This window comes from Lepisma saccharinum, chromosome 11 (genome assembly GCF_977018435.1).
Source record: "Lepisma saccharinum chromosome 11, izLepSacc3.1, whole genome shotgun sequence".
Lineage (NCBI taxonomy): Eukaryota > Metazoa > Arthropoda > Insecta > Zygentoma > Lepismatidae > Lepisma > Lepisma saccharinum.
Window position 1 is genome coordinate 63,126,096 of NC_139239.1, and position 18,746 is coordinate 63,144,841.

An 18,746-nucleotide genomic window follows, 5' to 3' on the forward strand; every position below is an offset into this window, starting at 1 on the left:
CTTATTGGCTTTGGCGTTTTGATTTCTGCAGGGTTGCATGCCCTGATGTTTTAGCTGCAAAAGAAAAGTTAGCCGAAGTAGATTGGTCAAATAGTCTACGAGTTATAACATTTTTTGTCAAATAAGTGTACGAATTTAAAATTCGCGCCATCTTCCATACGTAAATTTGGAGTTGGTGGGGAGGGGTTGCATCCACATGATGTGCCAAAGCTTCATTTTACCCACTGTAAGTGTTTCCGACATATCAGAAAAGTATAAAGATAATTAAAAAACAGGAATTTTGTAATCAGCTGCATGGTCGAAAAATCGACCAAAATAAGAGTAGCACCTTATTTTTGATGGTTGAGAAATCGACCATAATACGAGTAAATGTTAAAATTTATAAATATTCTCAGCTATTTTGAATAGCTACAATTTTTAAAAAGCAGTATCTATAGAATTCGGTGCAATTATCGGTTCAGCCCTAGTTAAAACGTGCCTTAAAACTCCTATAATTGATATTCATTTTTGGCACACAAGCCAGGTAATGAGAAAAATATCTTTCAATAAGTCAGTGAGAACAACAATCTTCTCCTGATGGTACAATATAATGTGATGGTTTTTAAATAATTTGTTGCATCATAAACCATGTTATTGCTAAATTGAAAGCAGCTCATGCTTAAAGAAATGGTTTAATATGTGAAAAGGAAATTGAAAGGTGATGTTTTGTTTTTGAATTGTGAGGGGAACATTTTCGTACCATGTTCTGTCACAGAGTGATGTGAAATGAACTGAAAAATGCAAAATAAACTCAAATGTACACATGGTTCCAAATTTTTTAAAGTGGGGATACCAACCCCTGAGCATTAAAGGGATTAAACAAAAAAAGAATTTTCAGATGGGAATGCTAGGGAAATGTATTAGAGAGGCGTATGGGGTGGTGAATAGGCTTAATAAGGAATGTCTGCAGCTACATTTGGAGCTTAGCACAATTTTAGATGGGATGGCATGGAACAGGATCGAAGAAAGACACCATAAGTTCGTTTAAGCAGCCAAAAATAACCATAGGATCAAGATTCAAAGTAAACTAGCTAAGATAGAAGGGAAGAGGAAGAGAAATATAGGATCATGTGGGAACAGGAGGGATAAGGAGGGGGGATTTTGTGTTAACTTTAACTAAGAAAGAAATTCCTAGGGATTTAAGAGATCACGGGAAAGGGGCAAAAGTTTGCCATAGGGGATGAAGAAATCGTAAAAGAGGAATTTATAATAGCAGCCGAAGGAATAGGGACAATGTTAGACGATAGGGATGATAAGAGTGAAGTGAAACAAAAAATTCACGATATTATTGAGGAACAGATTAGAAAAGAAAATGCTAAGGAGAAAAGAAGTGAAATCGGGGAAAAAAGATCCATTCAGATAAAGAGAACAAAATGGTTATCATGGATAAGGACGAGTACAAAAGAAAGTTGGAGGATTGTTTTTGTAGTAATGATTTTGAGGTGGTGGGTCAGAATCCGATTAACAAAATCAAAAGGGAGGTAAAGAAATGGGTAGAAACTAGTATTACCTTAGCAAGAGTAGAGAAAAATAAATTAATCGAGAATTGTAAAAAAGGTGATATCCCAATAGCATTTGGGATCCCAAAAACTCAAGAGGGGACCCTTTTAAGACCAATAATCCCTATGTATATGCACCCGGTGTACAAATTAGCCAAGACGCTGCTTGTTTCTAATATTAAGGAGGTTTGGGAAAACACCGAATTTAGTGTTAGGAATTCTTGGGAAGTAAAAAATGAAATAGAAAAACTTGAAATAGCAATTATGGATAGGATTATGAGCTTCGATGTAATCAACCTGTATCTGAGTATCCCTAGGGACAAAGCTGTGGACTGCCTGCAAAGGTGGTTAATGGAAAAAGGCGTAAATGTCTGTATTGCATGAGAGTATGTAAGGTGGTTCCACCTGTGTACAGGGTATAACTATATTTGTTTCAATGGCAAGATTTACGTGCAAAAAGAAGGGTTGCCAATGGGGAACCCGATTTCTAGAATTATATCTAGTATTTTTCTACATTACGTGAGAACCAAATGAAAGGTGAGATTAAATATTTCGGGAGGTATGTTGATGACATTTTGATTATAGGAGAGGAAAAGGGCTTAAACAAGATGTTTAGTATATTGGGGGAACAGGAGGAACGTATTAAATTTACTAAGGAAGAAATGAAAGATGATATGATCAGCTTTTTGGATCTTCGGATTATTAAAAATGAAATTGGCATCAGGATTGGAGTTTTCCATAAAGCCTTAGCTGGGGATTTATACATTAATAATGAATCTGCACACGCAAAGAGAACTAAAAACAATGTTTTTCTAAACTTTTTCATAAGGGCAATAAGGTTATGTAATGATAAGGATGAATTGAGAAGAGAGGAAAATTGGATTATAGTGGCAGGTAAAAAGAATGGATACAAGGAGTCTGATTTGAGGAGGAACCTAAGTAGGGCATGCAAAGTTTGCAAAAGAGAGAGTGGAGGTAAGAATAAGGAAAGAGATACGAAAGTGGGTGAATTGGAAGTGAAGGAGGAGGGAATGAAGTTTAGATATACAGGAATCCCATATTTCAAAGGGGTCTCCGAGAGGGTTGAAAAAGTGGCAAAGGTCTATGGAATTAAATGTGGGATGAAGGCTCCGAGAACAAGTGAAATACATTTCACAGAGTAGAAAAAGGGTGAAAAGGCCAGGGAAAAAGGGGTATATAGTATCAAATGCATGTGCAATAAGGAATATATTGGACAAACGGGTAGAAGTATGGATATAAGATGGGGTGAGCATGATAAAGATATTAGAGAGGGAGTTAGAACGGAGCTGTCAGAACATATTATTGAGGAGGGACATAATATTAAGAAAAGGGAGGTTGTTCGGAATTAAAACAAGCAAATTAGCAGGAATGTATAGGAGGCTGCCTACATTTGCAAAGATAGGACCAATAAATTAAATAGGGATGATGGAAATGTTGACTAGATTTGGATTAGGATGTTTAAAAGATTGGAAAAGTGTGATGTTAGGTGTGAAATATCGTTAGGCTTCTGTTTATGTTAGGTTGAAATATGGAGGTGTCCATTGTGGGAGTTGGATGTTAAGCTGTCTGTCAGTAAATCTATTGTTAAATGTTAATTAGTGGTCTGTTTATATCTCAAGTTTAAGCATGTATAAAACGAGTGCGTATTAACCTGTGTGGATACACGACAGCTTGCAATGTGGCGACGAGAAGGTAAATTTGAGTAATTACAAGTTTGTTACAAGTCTAGTAAAATAGCTTATGTAGTACCTTTTGATAAATAGGATCCTCTAAATGGATTTGTTTCTGCATATTTAGAATGATTTGCTAATTATTGTTGTATTCAGCACGTTGCACAGAGGATAAAGTTCCTACATTGATTGCTGTAATTGGATTTCAACCGTATGAAGTTCTTCGAGAATTGTTTACTCCAGCACTGCCGGAAGTTAAAACATTTAAGATATTTCACAAAGATTAATTTCTTACTATAGTCCTGCTAGTAATTACATTGTGCAAAGGCTAGCTGAAACTACAGAACTGTAAACAAGCAGGCTAATGTAAATCACATTTATCATCATAGGCCAAGTAGTACTTACAATAAGGAAGATGACAGACCACAAAACGAATTAAGTGCAAGGGCAAATCAACATTTCAGCTCAGATAGGATGCATGATACCAACAAAAGGCACTTTACAAGTAAGAATTCTGCTAGGTTTCAAAATACGAGCTCGAACACACCAGGACAAGGTCATTCACATAATTTTAGCAATTATGAAAAACAATTTACAACTTTTCATAAAGAATAGAACACAATGCAAATATTGTTAAAAATATGGACATGAAATAAAGGATTGCTATAAATTGTTGAATCAGAGAGAGAGAAATTATGTCAATTAAAAGAAACCTTATTATTAGGGAGACAAATTTATGGTAAATAAAATGTTAGATCAGCGGTATATACCAGCGGTGGAAAAAAAAATTGGCACACACTTTTTCATTATGAGAAGAAACAACATTCAAAAGAGCTATAAATTGATAAACTACTTTATTTTTATGATAAACTACTTCATTTTTATATACTGCACACATACACAAGTACTTAGCTGTCCAACCAAAAGCAAACATCAACACAAAATCACTTTATTTCTAAATTGCATATCTCAAGTGATTTATTCATTGTATGTATTTAAAGGATATCCTTGCTGTCCAACAAATAAAATAATCACTACTGCACATACACAAACACATGTTGAAAATCACTTGATAAACAAAATTAATTCATGACTGAACACAAAGGACACCATTGTTTGCCTTGATGTGCGGGAACAGACTAATCTTATCGCTGCTACAGCTAGCAAGTTCAATGAAACTGGAAGTTGGGTAGACATTCAGGGGAAGGAAGGAATGCAGCTTGACAGGGAGCGAAGTTTTCGAACTAAGATTATGTGCATGGGAAGTCCCAATTTGCATTGTCTTCCTGATGTGATCCAAGATAAAACGTTCTTCAGCTGCAAGTGGTAGGAAACTTTAGGCAAACGTTTCGTTACAAATCGACAGTTTGCGCGCACAACCTCGATTGCCGGTTTCTGCGTGTTTTCTACTTAATTTGATGATATTTCATGATTAGGGGCATGCATATTTCGTTTTTGACGCAAAAACGAAATGTGAAAAACACATTATAGTGTTAATTTTTCATGTTTTTGAAAGGTGTGAGATGCATTTTGTGACCATGTTTTGTCACGAAATAATGCGAAATGAACTGCAAAAAGCGAAATTAACTCTTAAACACGAAATTTAGGGTTTATTCACCGACGCGACACCTTCCGAGGTCTGAATTATCCTGAGAGTTATGAAATTCCCGGAAAATTGATTAATTGTGCTGTTAATATTGGAGAAGCAAAAATGGACTCCTTTACACAGAAATAAACTTAATACTCTGATAACTACATAAATGTGCTATTAGAAGTGAAATGTTAATTCACTGGAGTAAGTGTAGTTTTAAAATCAAATTTAGGATTATATTCACAATATAACTCCCAAGTTTTCACCGCTATAACACCGATATTTTATTTTATTTACCGCTTTTGAACCTGAAATTGACTCCGTTTTTGTACCGAAATTTTGCTTTTTTATTTACCAAAAATATGTGCCTCTATTCATGATTATTTCGCGAAAAGCGTTCATTTCGTGGAAAAGCACACATTTAGCATTACTTCGCGAATAAAACTCATGCATGTTTCATCATTGGGGGTGTAGTTACGTGCAGGATGTTCAAAATTGCATCTTTTTTTCACATTTCGTGCATCGCGAAAATTCAATGTCCCTACTTATTATACATACAAATCCAATAATGATACAGTGCCAGAGGATCCAGGTTCGAAGGAAGTGCAGTTGGATAAAGACCTAACCGACTTGACATTTGGTATAATTGAAGTAATTCCAAGGAATACACATCCAGTAGATGATGTTACTTCAAGTAAAGAATCTGGAAATGTTACTTCTTCCAATACATCTAATGGTCAAGGACGGAAGCATTCAAACAATTTATTATCTGAGACAAACATTTCATATTGTAATGGATATATAACCAAATTAGCACCTTCATCTGAGTATTTAGTCAATATAAGTATGAATAATATAATGGTAAATTTTGAAATAGACACTGGATCGTATGTGTCAATTATGAGTAAATCTGTTTGTGAAAGAAAGTATTTTGTCTAATGTACAATACGAAGAACCAAATTGTATTCTTTGAGGTGTGAATAATTCTAACCTGCCATCAATAGGAAAGATTGTTGTTAAAGTTGAGTTTCAACAAATTCCACAGAGATTAGACTTGTACATAGTTGATTGTAAAATGAAATATCCTTTAATGGGACGTCAGTGGATTAGACAGATTATACCTAATTGTCATTATTATTTATCTCGGTTAAACATTTCAACTGATGAGAAATGTTGTGAATCTAACTTTATTGATGTGTATAACAACGACTTGTTACAAAATGTCCAAGTTCATGTTATGATGCAGCAGATATTGGATAAATGTAAGCAATTGAACAAAACTAAAAATGTGCAAGGAGTTGTTGATTTAATCAAAGTGAATTACAATGAATTGTTTAATAAAGATTTGTCTCAACCCATAATAGGTTATAAAGCAAAGATACCTATGAAAGCAGGTGCTACGCCTATTTTTAAGAAGTTTACAACATTGCATTCGGTATGAGAGAGAAAGTAAAGGAAGAATTGGAAAAGTTGATTGACCAAAATATTTTGGAAAAGGTGGAATCGAGTGACTGGGCGAGTCCAATGGTTGTAGTTGCAAAGAGAGATGGTAATGTACGCTTGTGTTGTGATTTTAAGAACACAATTAATAGGTTTGTGGAAAATGTAACATATCCTTTGCCAAGAATTGATGAAATTTTTCCTAATGTGTATGGTCACGATACCTTTGTTGCTTTGGACCTGAAGAAAGCTTATTTACAAATAGCATTAGACAATCAGGCGAAACAATTGCTCGTTATGAATACCCCATGGGGCTTGGTTCGACATACGTGACTACCATTTGGAGTTAGTGTATCTTCCCAAATATTTCAGAAGACAATTGAAGATATACTTCACGGTTTGAATTATGTCATACCATATCAAGACGATTTGCTCATTTCAGGAAAAGGAATGCATGAAACGTGTGTACGAACACTGGAAGTTCTGCAGCGTTTAAAAGAACACAACTTTAAGATTAATTGGAACAAATGAGTATGGTTTGTTCATGAAGTAGAATATCTGGGATATGGGCTGAGTAGGACAGGGATTAGACTGTCAGAAAAGAAAATGAAAGCATTATTGCAATGTCCTGAGCCCCGTAACATTTGTGAGGTAAAAGCATTTCTTAGTGGAATCAATTTTTATAGGAGATGTGTGCCCAATTTATCAATAATACTGTCTGATTTATATAATCTGTTAAGGAAGAATGTTATGTGGAGGTGGACTGATTCGTGTCGCAAGCAATTTGAAGCTCCAAAACAGGAGTTGGCAAGTGCTAAAGTTCTGGTGCCATATGATCAGAATCAAGATTTGGTAGTGCAATGGGATGCTGCACAAAATGGTCTAGGAGCACAGTTGTGTCACAAGATAAATGGGCAGCTTCATACAATAGAATGCATATCATGTACGTTAACCAAACATTAATTGCAATATCCTATGCATGAAAAGGAAGCATTGTGCATTGTATTCGCAGTGAAGAGGTTTTAAAATTATGTCCAAGGAAGGTTTTTCGAAATTTGGACAGATTCTCAACCTGCGAAACAGTTACTTACATTAGATAAGCCAATAGTCATTCTTGCGTCACCACGTATTCAAAGATGGTGTTTGTTCCTAGCGTATTTTTCATACAAGCTGATATATACAAAGTGGAGTTGGTTGACATGTGTCTAGATTGCCAATAGCAGATGTATGTCATGAAGATGCTCCAAGAGTAATTCATTTATCAGGTGACACTGATGCCTAAAGTGCAAGAAGTTATGAGAAAATGTACTTGTGAAGACAGAATACTGAGCGCAATTATGAACTTCGTTAAGCATGGCTGGCCAAATGAGATAAAGGGTTATAATGGAGATGATTTAAAGGAATTGATTGCCTTTAAAAGGAGGCAAGCAGAATTGAGCATGCTTGAAGGATTGTCATTTGGGGGTTATAAATTGGTGGTACCCAAAATAGTGCGGAACATAATACTTAAGAAAGCACACGATGATCATAGTGGTATTGTCAAATTGAAGATGATGTTGAGGTAAAAGTATTGGTGGCCAGGAATAGATGCGGCTGTCGAGGCATATGTTAAAGATTGTGGAATATGCGCAGCACTAAAACCAGATAATTCATCGAGAGAATACAGCTCTTGGGATAACTGTAAATATCCATGGGAAAGAATGCACATTGACTTCTTCTCATAGAGAAATAGTACTTACATCATAATAATAGATGCATATAGTAAATGGCTAGACTGTCAGCGAGTCTCTTCCATGTCTTTCAAGGAAGTGAAAGATTATTTAGTAAAAAGTTTTGCTGTATTTGGTTTTCCAAAACACATAGTTTGTGATAATGGACCACCATTTTCAAGTAAAGACTTTGGAGCTTTCTGTGAAAAGCACAACATTACATTATATCACTTGCCGACCTACCACCCAGAGAGCAATGGCCAAGTGGAGAGGTGTGTCCAGACAATTAAAAACTAAATTGGATTGTGCAGTACGAGAGTGCCTAAATAAAAACATGCATTTTGACATCATTCATTTGCTGCAAAAGGTCTTGCTGTCCATGCGGAGTGAATGTAGTACAATGACTGGTAAATCTCCGCAGCAAGTTATATTTTCGTATACCCCGGTCAATACATTTGACGTGAATATGGAGAAGATATCTAAAGAGGATTATGAACAGATGAAGGAACCTCAGAAGAAGGACAATGATAATTTAGGAAGAAATGTAGTGTGGGTGAAATTACTGTTCAAAGACAAAAAGAACGCAATGAGATATGTTCAGGGCAGAATACTGAGAAGAAACAGCGATGTCACTTGGATGGTAGAAGTGGACGGGAAGAGAAGAATGGTGCACTTAAACCAGCTGAAGTGGTCGAATAGAAGAAAAGATACTGAGGAAAATGAAATTGATAAGCGGCAAGAGCTTCCTGGAACTTCTACTGGATCAACGTTTCCAAGATTTTATGACGAACTTTTGATGGATTTCCCAGATCCAGGTGATGTATGACACCCCGATTTTGGATAATGGGGCAGGTTGTAGTTCAGCATCATCCTCGGAGAGACCAGAGCAACATCAGGGAAGCAAAGAAAATGCCATTAGGAGATCAATCAGGGAGAGAAGACCTCCTGATAGACTTCAACATATTAAGGACTGAAAATTTTAAAGGAAGATAGGGGAATGTTAGGTGTGAAATATCGTTAGTCTTCTGTTTATGATAGGTTAAAATATGGAGGTGTCCATTGTGGGAGTTGTATGTTAAGCTGTCTGTCAGTAAATCTTGTTAAATGTGAATTAGTGGTCTGTTTATATCTCAAGTTTAAGTATGTATAAAACGCGTGTGTATTAGCCTGTGTGGATACACGACACGTGAATACAAAGAAATAGGTTTTCATGTCACCCTGGATGTAATTCGCGAGGCTCGGAGACCCGTGTCTTTGAGTACAACGTGACGTAAGTGTGTAGGGGAATGAAAGGGGAAATTTGTGGGCAGGGAGCGGAATCTGACAACTTCCTGCATTCTGCGAGAAGGCAATCTGGATCCCTCACGGGTGAAAGTGAATTGGCGTGCATCTTTTAACTTTCTAGTCGAAATGTTCTTTTAAGATTGACTTTTTAACTTATGTGTTTTTAACAAGGGATGGTAGTGGGGATGGAAGTTTTAACAGGATTGGGCAAGTTTTTAGGATTCCTTTTCTACCATAGTTTTTCCTATATCCTTTTTCCTTGTTTTTAATTCAATTTGACGTGGCTATGAAGCGATCTCGCTAGTCAAGTAGGAACCTGATGAGGGGAACAGTTGATTCCTGAAATGTTGTTTGAAATTGTACATACTCACTAATCGTAAGTAAATTAAGTTTAGTATTTATTAAATATATTTCTTTTAAATATTTTTAAGAATACTTATTATTTTATTTACTAACACAACACTTTCTGAAGTCTGAATCATCCTGAGAGTTATTAAAAAATTATGGAAAATACATTAATTCTGCTGTAAATATTTAAGAAGCACTATCCTATTGATTTATGGTGTCTAGATCTTAGTGCTAACAACAAACCTGGGAATGCAGATGGGAAATTTGTGAGATGTTGAATACCTTGTTAATGTTTTGAATTGTTAGTGTTTGTGCATTTTAAGATTTTAATACATAGTGTAAATGATAGGTGGAGTTTCAAAAAAATATCATCTCAAAACCTCAAACTTTACTGTTTCTTTCCAGCCTTGAATGTCCACTTTGAATCACAGTGTATCCCGACTCCATTGGCATGGTATATCCACCATCTCCCTTCATGGATGTTGCGGCTTGGTGTTGTTGGGACATACGTAATAGAAATAGCTGTTCCATTCCTGTTTTTCTTTCCTAATCGCCGTGTACGGATCATCAGCTTCTATCTGCAGGTATGTAATACTTCTAGCTGAAGGTTGTGCATGTATATATACAAGGAACAGCCAAATGAAAATCTTAATTTGTTTTTGTTTTTTATCTAGTAGATTTCTGCTTGTAGGGTTGCACAAGTATGCTGCATTTTAGTATATATCCATTGCTGATCCACATATATTTTCTTCAAGTATTGAATTAGTGCCTGTATATCTCAGGAAGAAGAATATTTGGGATGCACACACAGTCACTTATGACCCATTACGAAGGTCTTTCCACTCATCTGCCTGCAAACTGAAGCCATTGTCATCCTTCTTCCTCCATTTGTAAACTTGCTGGCATGGTAATCATGCATAGAGATATGAGTTTTCATTTGCTAGAGTTTCTATGAGTTTTAGGCTTCCAGAGGGCAAGAAACAACTGCTCTTCACTCGTGCAAGTGTGTGAAGGAGGCGCCATCTTTAAAAATGACAAAAATGAGTTGTGAAGCTCACTTGATCAGTGTTGCACACTTGAGGTCATTTTGTAAAGAACAGTTGATACCTGATATAAATTTAATACAGTCTGTCATAGGATTTTTATTGGACTTTTAAGATTTTCATGTGACTCTCCCTCGTTTTTAAGTAATAATGCCATCATACATTCTACGCTTTTATACTTCAACTCCTACACTCTACAATGGAAGGTGGGTAACCTCACAGTAGATTATTTTTTGTCCCCAATACAGTAGTTTTAGTAGTTAATGCCAAAGAATTTTATTTCAGGCAGTAAAAAAGAAATGTTATTAATATTACTCCAGCTTACTGTTACTTCAGTGAAGTATTTAAAAAAATATACAGTATATAACAATTTCCTAAACTTTTATTAGAGAAATTATAATATATGAACAGATTTATGTAGACTCAGATTTCTGTGCGTGTAGTTTTCAGTCGCTTATTAAAATTTTAACAAATCAAAGACATTCAGGAAAAAAACCAATTGCAAGAATATTGGCCAGTACTGATATATTGGTACTGTTATTAGCTCAATACTATTAAGAACATTATTCTACAGGTTCATTGCATTGCACATAATCAGTTAACATGCAAGTATAATTATGGAAAAAGGTGCATATCTTAATTTTATTTTATACAAACCTTACTAAATGAACAAAATATTACAAATCAAATCTTGTACTTTTCTTTCAGGTTCTACTACAACTTACTATTATATTGACAGGGAATTATAATTTCTTCAATTTGCTTACCATTGTGCTTTGTATCTCATTACTGGACGATGATTTCTTCTATAGAAAGAAAAAGAAAGGTGAGTTTTCATTGTTCTCATATTAGATGTGTTAATTATGTGTGAACATAATCATCTGTATTTGTAAATTAAAGGAACAGAAAATTTCACTTTTACTGTACACTGTATTGACATGTAAAATTGAATAAAGAAAATAGATTAATTTCTAATTTTTTAAGGTGTTTCAACCTTAGAAATAAAGGTTTCTTTTTTATTACACTAAGTAAAATGGTCAAAATCTTGCTTTTAGGGTGTCAAAGTGAGTTTTTTTTTTTTTTTTTTAATGTTAATTGGTGAATGTAAATTAGCGCCAAGTGTACTGAGATATTGTATATCTTTGTTTAAATCAAGTATGAATTGTGAATAAGCAGTAAAATGTGCATTGTACAGTATGCTTGTATGTAGTAGGGTCCAGATTCTTATATTAATATAATGGAATTTTTTTCTCTCGGTATGCAGTGAAGCAAAACTTATGATTGTTGACAAATTACACTGTTAGGAAAAGTATACATGAATTTCAGGTCACATATTTCGAGGTATATTACGTATTTTTACATAAAATACAGTTTCTGTGCCATTTGTCTATTTGTCTAGTTTTCGTTGAGTAATGCAATTATGTTTGTGGGCCAAACATTCAAAAGTATGATTTTTTTTTCAAGAAGAACTCTTATTTTTTATTGTGACAGAGCAGTGACCTTACTTTTACTTAATTGTATTTTAAACCATAGAAGCCACCACTGATATTAAGTTTCTGCGAGTTCTTTGCAATTCACTACTCCCACATTTCACAAACAGTTAATGCTGATTCTATGAAAAGTGATTGCAAGTCAACAGTGAAGAATGAATGAAGGAAATGATCAAAGACTGAAAAAAATTTTACATATTTCAGTGATTAATTCTGCATATTTATGTATATATTTTGCATGTTTCAGCTATATAAATCCTGTCCTTAGTAATAAAACTTTTATTCATGTTGAGGTGAATAAACAACGTGGTTGATAATATAAGACGTTTATACAGGGTTGTTCGCTTTATATCGGACCATTTGTGACGGGTACTAACCTTAAGAGATACCGCGCCGCCACCACCGATCATGTTCGACCCCTAGCATTGTGGACTATCGCCCGGCATCGCAGTTACCATTGCAGCATGCTCCGGCGCAGGACAGGCATGGGAACTCCGTCCCACTCCTCCCTGCAAGCTTTCCATAGACCATCCAGGGTGCGCAGGCGGCAATGTTGAAGACGTCGTTTCAACAGTCCAAATGCGCAAAAATCCATTGGACTGGCATCTGGGCTTTTCACAGGAATGTCTTCAAACGGAATGACATGAATTCCTAATTCCTCTGCCATTTCCTGATAAAAATGTAGTGATGTTCTGGCAGTATGACTCGAAGGCTTGTCCATATGGATCATCACCTGGTTCGCGTCCGTTCCATACAATTGTGGGATGTCTCTCCGATAGATAGGTGTCAGAATGGAGTCTTGGAAGTATCTGGCATTCACCTTCACGTTTTTGTCCACCTTGTGTATCATCAACTTACCCTCATATCCGAATCCCGTCACAACCATAAAGCCACGAGGGAAACTTTCCCTGCACTGACGAACAAAGTTGCTGTGCCCTTTGCCGTCAATGTCACGGTATGTGATCGCTCGAATGTGACCACCAGCAGTGACACTTTGCTTGCAGCCCTTCTCCTGGTGGTTTTCGTGGGTGAATGTTTCGCAAGGAGAGCCTCTTGTGTGTAATGGGCCACAATAGCTTTCGCAGTAGTCACCCCAAGTGTTAACCCATTCTCCCGACACTGTTTCACAATGCGTACGTATGAAAACTTAGCATGGAAAGGGCCATTACATAACCCTCCCAATACCGGTTGATTTTCGGCGCCATTTGATAACATTCACTACCAACACTCACGCACCTACAAGGTCAGACACAACACTTCTCCCGCCAGCAGACCCATAGTTCCAGGTGGCAGCACCGAATCGAAAATGGTCGGATATAAAGTGAACAACCTTCTGTATTACAATTGTAATGACATCAAACATGTAACTAAATGTAGATTGGACATAGGTATACTAATATAGCTAAATAGAACCAGTAATATCTACTTCAGTACAAATAAACCAAGCAAAGCGTTGTATGGAATGAGTCCCATGTGTAATATTCTGGCCATGTTTGCTGCATCACATCATGAAGAAGTATTGGGTCCTCTTGATTGATAGAATTTTTGTCAAGCCAGATCAGATCAGTATTGATGATCAGTAAGTATGATAAAACGAAATAAATAAAATTGTTTTTGCAGATAACTCTGGTGTTGTAGGATGGTTGGTTGCTATATGTAATCTCCTTGTCCCAATTGCTGTGTATGGTGCCGTGCTCTATTTCACAAAAGAGTACTTTTCTGTAAGAATCAATGCAGCTGGTGCAGTGGATGCAGATATTGGTGAGCATAAAACATACCTTTAGTGTAGTGTTAATGAATCTTGCATTGTAATGTACAAAATAAATATAAAATTAGGGTGAGCAGATACTTATGCACTGTATCAAGTTGCAAACAAGCAGTAAGGCAATCATCTTTAAATCTCCACTGATATTCCAGTTATATTTGCTATATTCGAGTTTTTTCAGCAGCAATTTCATATTTTCATGTCTCTTTCATGCCAGCTGCATGAGCAGGTACTTCAGTGTTGGTCAATAACAGTGGTAACAATATCAGTAGGCTGAAATTATCTATTATTATATATAATATAATATAAATAATTATTTAGGAAAGCATGGGTTGGAATTTATTTACCAATACCAGCTGATACTTTTCAGTGCAGGTGCTGCATGTGGTCAGCAAAAATGCAATGTCACATTTTGCAGAATCTAATTATCCTGAAAATTATGCAAGGTGCATAATGTTCATTACTTTTGCAACCACACTGTGGGGAGAAACTAATTTTGTGATTAAATGTTTATTCCACATTAAATTATGAAAATATTTCAAAGCAAAATTCTGTTAGTTTGATGGGATATAATTCTAATGGAAAGCATATTAATATTTATAATTTAATTTAAGTTGTTATATTCAAATATTGGAATCTGTAAGAGCATCAGTATTGATTCAAAGTGCTGTTAGTTCAGCCTTATATATTGAAATTTAGCAACCACCTTATTGCTAATGAGAATTATAAAAATGGATAGATACACATGTATTTAGTGCATAGCTCACAACACATGCCAACATCTTAATATAGTAAAAGACAAAAATCCACTTTGGTGCATCAGTAAATTGATGTTCAATATTTTGCCAAAGTCATTTGGCAAATTATCATAATTATGAAAGAACTGAGATAAATTTACATGGTAATAATAAACATGTAAGGATAACCTTTGGATAACCACATTTTAACCCCAGGGCCTTTTTATTATTACCATGAATAAGCCAAGTGGTGAAATAATAAACATCAATGTACTGACTGACCAAAGTGATTTTTTTTTATCTTTCACTACACAGATTTTTTACTTCATGTGATAGCTTTCTTATTAGAAAAAACATCTCAAGAGTCTGGTTGTTCACAAAATATTTGGTGCTATTTCATTTTCGAAATGCAACAAAATTTTAACGTAAAATGTATCCCTTTTACCATATGATTGGCACATTCAAGAGATGTAATATATATGAATTACAGCAAAAATGCAATCTTGTCCAGGACTTGAACCTGGGTCTCTGGCATACCAATTGAGCTCCCAAACCAGTCTGTTTTTGCATGATTTTTTTTTCTTTTGCTGTTGCTGTTCATCCTGTGTGTGTCTCTCAAAGCTGCTGTAACAGGATGTGTTGTCTTTGAAACACTGATGATATCAACAGTGCCTAGTTTCTTCAAATGTGCAGCTGTATATTACATTATGATTTGGATATAGGAGATATACCAGATAGAAATTTCAGTGAAAAATGCCAGACTCAACCAGGACTCAAAAACTGAAATTCGTGCATACCTCTGCTTTTTGTTCAGAATTGGTCAGAATATTAAATTATTTATTCAATGTTTACATTTCTTTCAACAAGCGCAGAAGGGGTAGAGAGCTGAATTTTATTGAAGCAGATTGAATGTGAGTCCCACACTGTGGCCGTCTGGTCTAAGGAGTCATGCTTTGGGAAGCATGCAGGTCCGAGTCTCCCAGGGGAAGCGTAACAACTTTTCTCCTGAGATTTTGGCATAGGTATTGGACCGGTGGCCACCCACCTTCATGAAGAAATTGGGGAGCTATGAATGAAAGGCATAACCAGTTATGGAAATCTACAACAGCGACTGGGGGTTCCCCATGCTGACCACACCTCACCCCGTAACTGGTTGGATTATGGCAGGGGGGAGTGAGGCCGACAGTCTGTAGATAGGCCCTGGCCCTCACGGACTGTTGCACCATGGTTTATTATTTATTGAATGTGAAATCTACTTTGTTAGTGGCTGGCATTGTTTAATGAGAGAGGAATCTGTGTAAGCAGATTACATAGTTCTTTCACCGCCAGTAATGTTCCTTCATAGCTGATAGTAATTCAGAAATCAAGTCGTTGACTTTTTTTATTCAAAACAGTCATATCTGAAATGTATGTTTGGATCCCAAATGCATGCTCTACAAACAACAGCCAATCACTGTTGTTGAAAGTTCGTATTGTTACTAATGTGTGTTATGAGAGTATTGTCTTCTACAAATTGTTTCCATCTATTCAGTGCACTTTTCTCGTTTTTAGGTTTCACACAGTATCAGTATGAAGATGTTCTTGGGAAAGTTTTACCCAAAATTATGCTGCTTGGTGTGATTTCTCTGTCGTTGGTTGTAGCACAAGCCCTTACGAGTTCACTTATAGATGTTCAGGGCATTTTCATCAAGATTTTTACGCTTTTTGTAACATTGTGCTATTCTGCAATAACTTTCGTCATGTTTGGAATCAGTCTGGTAGGTAAAGTTCATACTTTGTGTAAGGATTGGACCCATATGCATCTTTTGTCTAGAGGAATAAAGGAACAAAGGAATAGCATGAGGTGCTGCACAGTGTTGGTACAAAAACAGATCCATGGATGGAAAAAGACTAGTACAGGGTGCATTGCCTGTACAGTGGGATGCAACAGTATTGCTCAGCAAATTATCCATGCCTATTTTCATTAATTTTTATCTTGCATCTTACATGTTTTCTAGTAACAGATTTATTCTTAAGCTTGTGCAGAGAATTTGAGCTGCTTGTTTAGAATTTTGTTTCAATTCTTGAAGCTCTCACTGTGTAATACAAAGATAATAAACTTGGTGATGGGCAATTTGCATGGTAATATTTATGCATCCCACTCTACAAGCCATAAGAGATAAAGTGAACACCATCCTCTGGACAATATTAAAGATAGAAACTTGCATATCAAGCATGCAAAATAACAGGTCTGAACTGAATCGTGCAGGTGTGATATGTCAAAAGAAGCATATGGGTTAATCTGCCTCACTCGTGTTTTGTATAGTAAATACATAGTGATTTGAGTGTAAACTTCATGCCCTTGTAATGCACTGTTCCTTAAATTTTAATTACTTTCAGGAACTAGATTTATCCTTCTCACCTTTTCTTTGTAAGTGTCCAGTTTCCTTCCAAGGTCTTCAATCACCCTCCTCAGTTTATCTGATTTGTTCATGCAAGTTATATTCAGGGAATCCATTCTTAGTAGTTAATAATGATCTCTTTTAATAAAACATAAACAATTTCATAAGTGTAGTTGTTATATGTGGCTACATATTAATTTAGGATGTGTGCTTGTATTGTGGAAATTCTTATGAGCTTAGTGAATTTTTTTGTGCCATTTGGTTTAAATGAAAAGAAACTAAGACAAAAAATGTACCTTATTTTGTTAGAATTCTAGCTAGATTCGTTTTAACCATGTATTATCCTTTTTTCCATGCCATGTTCTTTTCTCCCATGCCTGAAGGAGGATTGAGGTTGATCGGAAAATTTGGAATTAAATATTTGTCTTGGTTGTTTGTAATAGATTGACGATGTGTCATATTACCTTTTGTACCTGAAATAAAGCTAAAATTTAACTTTGTTTTCTTGTTTGTGTTTAAAATATAATTGTTTGCTTGTTTTGTTTTGTTTTTGTGTTTAAAATATAATTGTTTGCTTGTTTTGTTTTCTTGTTTGTGTTTAAATTATAATTGTTTGCTTATTCATGTTTTTAAGTTTAATGGTGAAAATATGAACATTGTGAAGTCAATTTCTGATGAATGAATATTGAACAAAATTTGCATATTAGGACTGGTATGTTTGAATCTGTTATATTCTGATATCTAAGTACATTCACACAAAATTTCTTACTTTCAAAAATAAATGAAAGTTCAGATTTAAAACAATATTGTGCTGTATTGTTTTTCTCATAGACCTTCAAATTTTTAAATTTATTTTGCTCTTGTATACATTAATAACACCTTCTGTATCGGAGTTAAATCTCTGAGAATATAATGTACAACAACATTTATAGCATATTTATTTTTGACATGCAGGAAATAGAATTGCATTTGCATTGAATCTGGTTCAGAATTTGTAAATTCTCTACTTTGTTACACCACCACAAGTTAAAATACTAATTGTTTTGATATCATGACAATTTCTATTCCCATATTTGCAGGAAATAAATATTTGTGTGTATTACAATCAAGTATTTATAGTTTTATGAAAACACTAAAAAAAATTGAATTATTGTTGGATTTTAAACTATACATCATGCTTTGAAATTTAATTCTTTTCAATTTCTTTCCTAGGTCCCACTTTCAACATTACATTCAACTGGAAATTACACACTGAAAGCTTACCCACAATTTACGAAGATGTATATGGCAGTGGACCACTTACAAATAACTAACTCATATGGACTCTTCCGACATATGACGGGAATTGGTGGCAGACCTGAAATCATAATAGAGGGTAGCAACAGTGAAGAGGGACCGTGGAAAGAATACGAATTCCTCTATAAGCCTGGAAATGTGAATTCTACCATGCCATTTGTTGGTGTGTAACAAACCGTATTTCTTTTATAATTATCTGAAGATGATAGCTCAGACAGTTATTGAACTGGAATCAGATTTAAAAGTCTAAATTTGAGATACTTAGCTGAGATCTGGCCTCCCTACAGTTACCATAACCCAAGTTCAATTCCTGGTCAAACCACAATGTTCAAATATAGCTAGTTGGGTCTGACATGTTAGGTCACTGCTAATATATTACGTGGATGGATCAGAAAAAAGGTTACAACAACAAATGAGACATTTATCAGAGCGC

At 35.3% G+C, this 18,746-nt stretch overlaps 1 protein-coding gene across 1 annotated transcript in view; it reads left to right on the forward strand.

Moving 5' to 3' along the window:
• The window catches only part of LOC145994854 (lipase maturation factor 2-like), a 40,933-nt gene that overhangs the window by 14,020 nt on the left and 8,167 nt on the right, over nucleotides 1–18,746 (forward strand). The window contains exons 5-9 of the mRNA XM_083131249.1: nucleotides 10,007–10,185; nucleotides 11,353–11,470; nucleotides 13,755–13,895; nucleotides 16,188–16,393; nucleotides 18,230–18,476. Of these exons, the coding sequence (XP_082987375.1) occupies nucleotides 10,007–10,185; nucleotides 11,353–11,470; nucleotides 13,755–13,895; nucleotides 16,188–16,393; nucleotides 18,230–18,476 (891 nt within the window). The remainder of the gene's footprint in view (nucleotides 1–10,006; nucleotides 10,186–11,352; nucleotides 11,471–13,754; nucleotides 13,896–16,187; nucleotides 16,394–18,229; nucleotides 18,477–18,746) is intronic.